Here is a 915-nt window from a genome sequence, read left to right on the forward strand (position 1 = left end):
GCATCATTGGTGCTATCAGAATAACAAGATCGGTTTGGCGGGTATTCTGGACAGTGTGCGCATACTGCCCATATTCGACGGTGAAGTTCCGAGTTTTCCCGCACTCGAGGATGCTTTCACCTACCTGATCAATGGGACGAAAGATCATGTGAAAGTTATTCTCATGACGGAAGGTTCCGATTCAAGGAGATCCCAACTCGTTACCGACAAGATTCAGGAAGCAAATGCAGCTGGCATGCTCGTTGTCGTCACGGCAGGTGATGTGCACCTGGATCTGGACAAAAATCCATACTTCCCTTGTACCTTCGGCCGTTCACCCGATGATGGAGTGTTATGTGTGGCTGAAACGTATGGTCCAAAAATGCAGCTTATGATTGAAAGCAATTTCGGTTCAGCTGTTGACATTGCTGCTCCAGGTAACGAAATATTTACAACTGATCTCAAAGGGGGATATACCAGAGTTTCGGGTACTTCGGATGCTGCCGCTATTGTAGCAAGTATAGCTGGGATGCTCTACAGCCTTGAACCTTCTCTGAAGACTAAGCTGACCCCTGCTTACATCAAAAGTATCATCAAGGATACGGCCACCAAAGGTGTCAAGGACAGTGAAGGAAAGAAGACTCTCTCCTTCGGCCGCGTGAATGCTGCGGCGGCTGTCAATAAGATACTTGGAAGGAAGAAGGTTTAATTTTTCACTCTGACTCCGTCTCATGATGATGGAGTCAATGACACCGAGTCATTGATAACTTGTTCAGTGAACTCTCGTCTAGCTCGATGGTCTCTCTTTTGCTGGATAGATTATTAGTTTATTCGATTCATATATTGTAAATGTGAAGGTCTGACCATCAGACCTGATCATCATGACTCTGAGGATTTGATAAAGATGATTCTTTACGCCCAACTGTTGAGTTTTGA

At 45.4% G+C, this 915-nt stretch overlaps 1 protein-coding gene across 1 annotated transcript; it reads left to right on the plus strand.

Moving 5' to 3' along the window:
* Positions 1-163: 163 nt before the first annotated feature.
* Pmar_PMAR014035 (subtilisin, putative) lies at positions 164-688 on the plus strand (the record flags this gene model as incomplete). Its single annotated transcript, XM_002777710.1, has 1 exon — positions 164-688. The coding sequence occupies one exon, from the start codon at positions 164-166 to the stop codon at positions 686-688; it is 525 nt and encodes a 174-aa protein (XP_002777756.1).
* Positions 689-915: the final 227 nt, after the last annotated feature.

This window comes from Perkinsus marinus (genome assembly GCF_000006405.1).
Source record: "Perkinsus marinus ATCC 50983 genomic scaffold scf_1104296951148, whole genome shotgun sequence".
Lineage (NCBI taxonomy): Eukaryota > Perkinsozoa > Perkinsida > Perkinsidae > Perkinsus > Perkinsus marinus.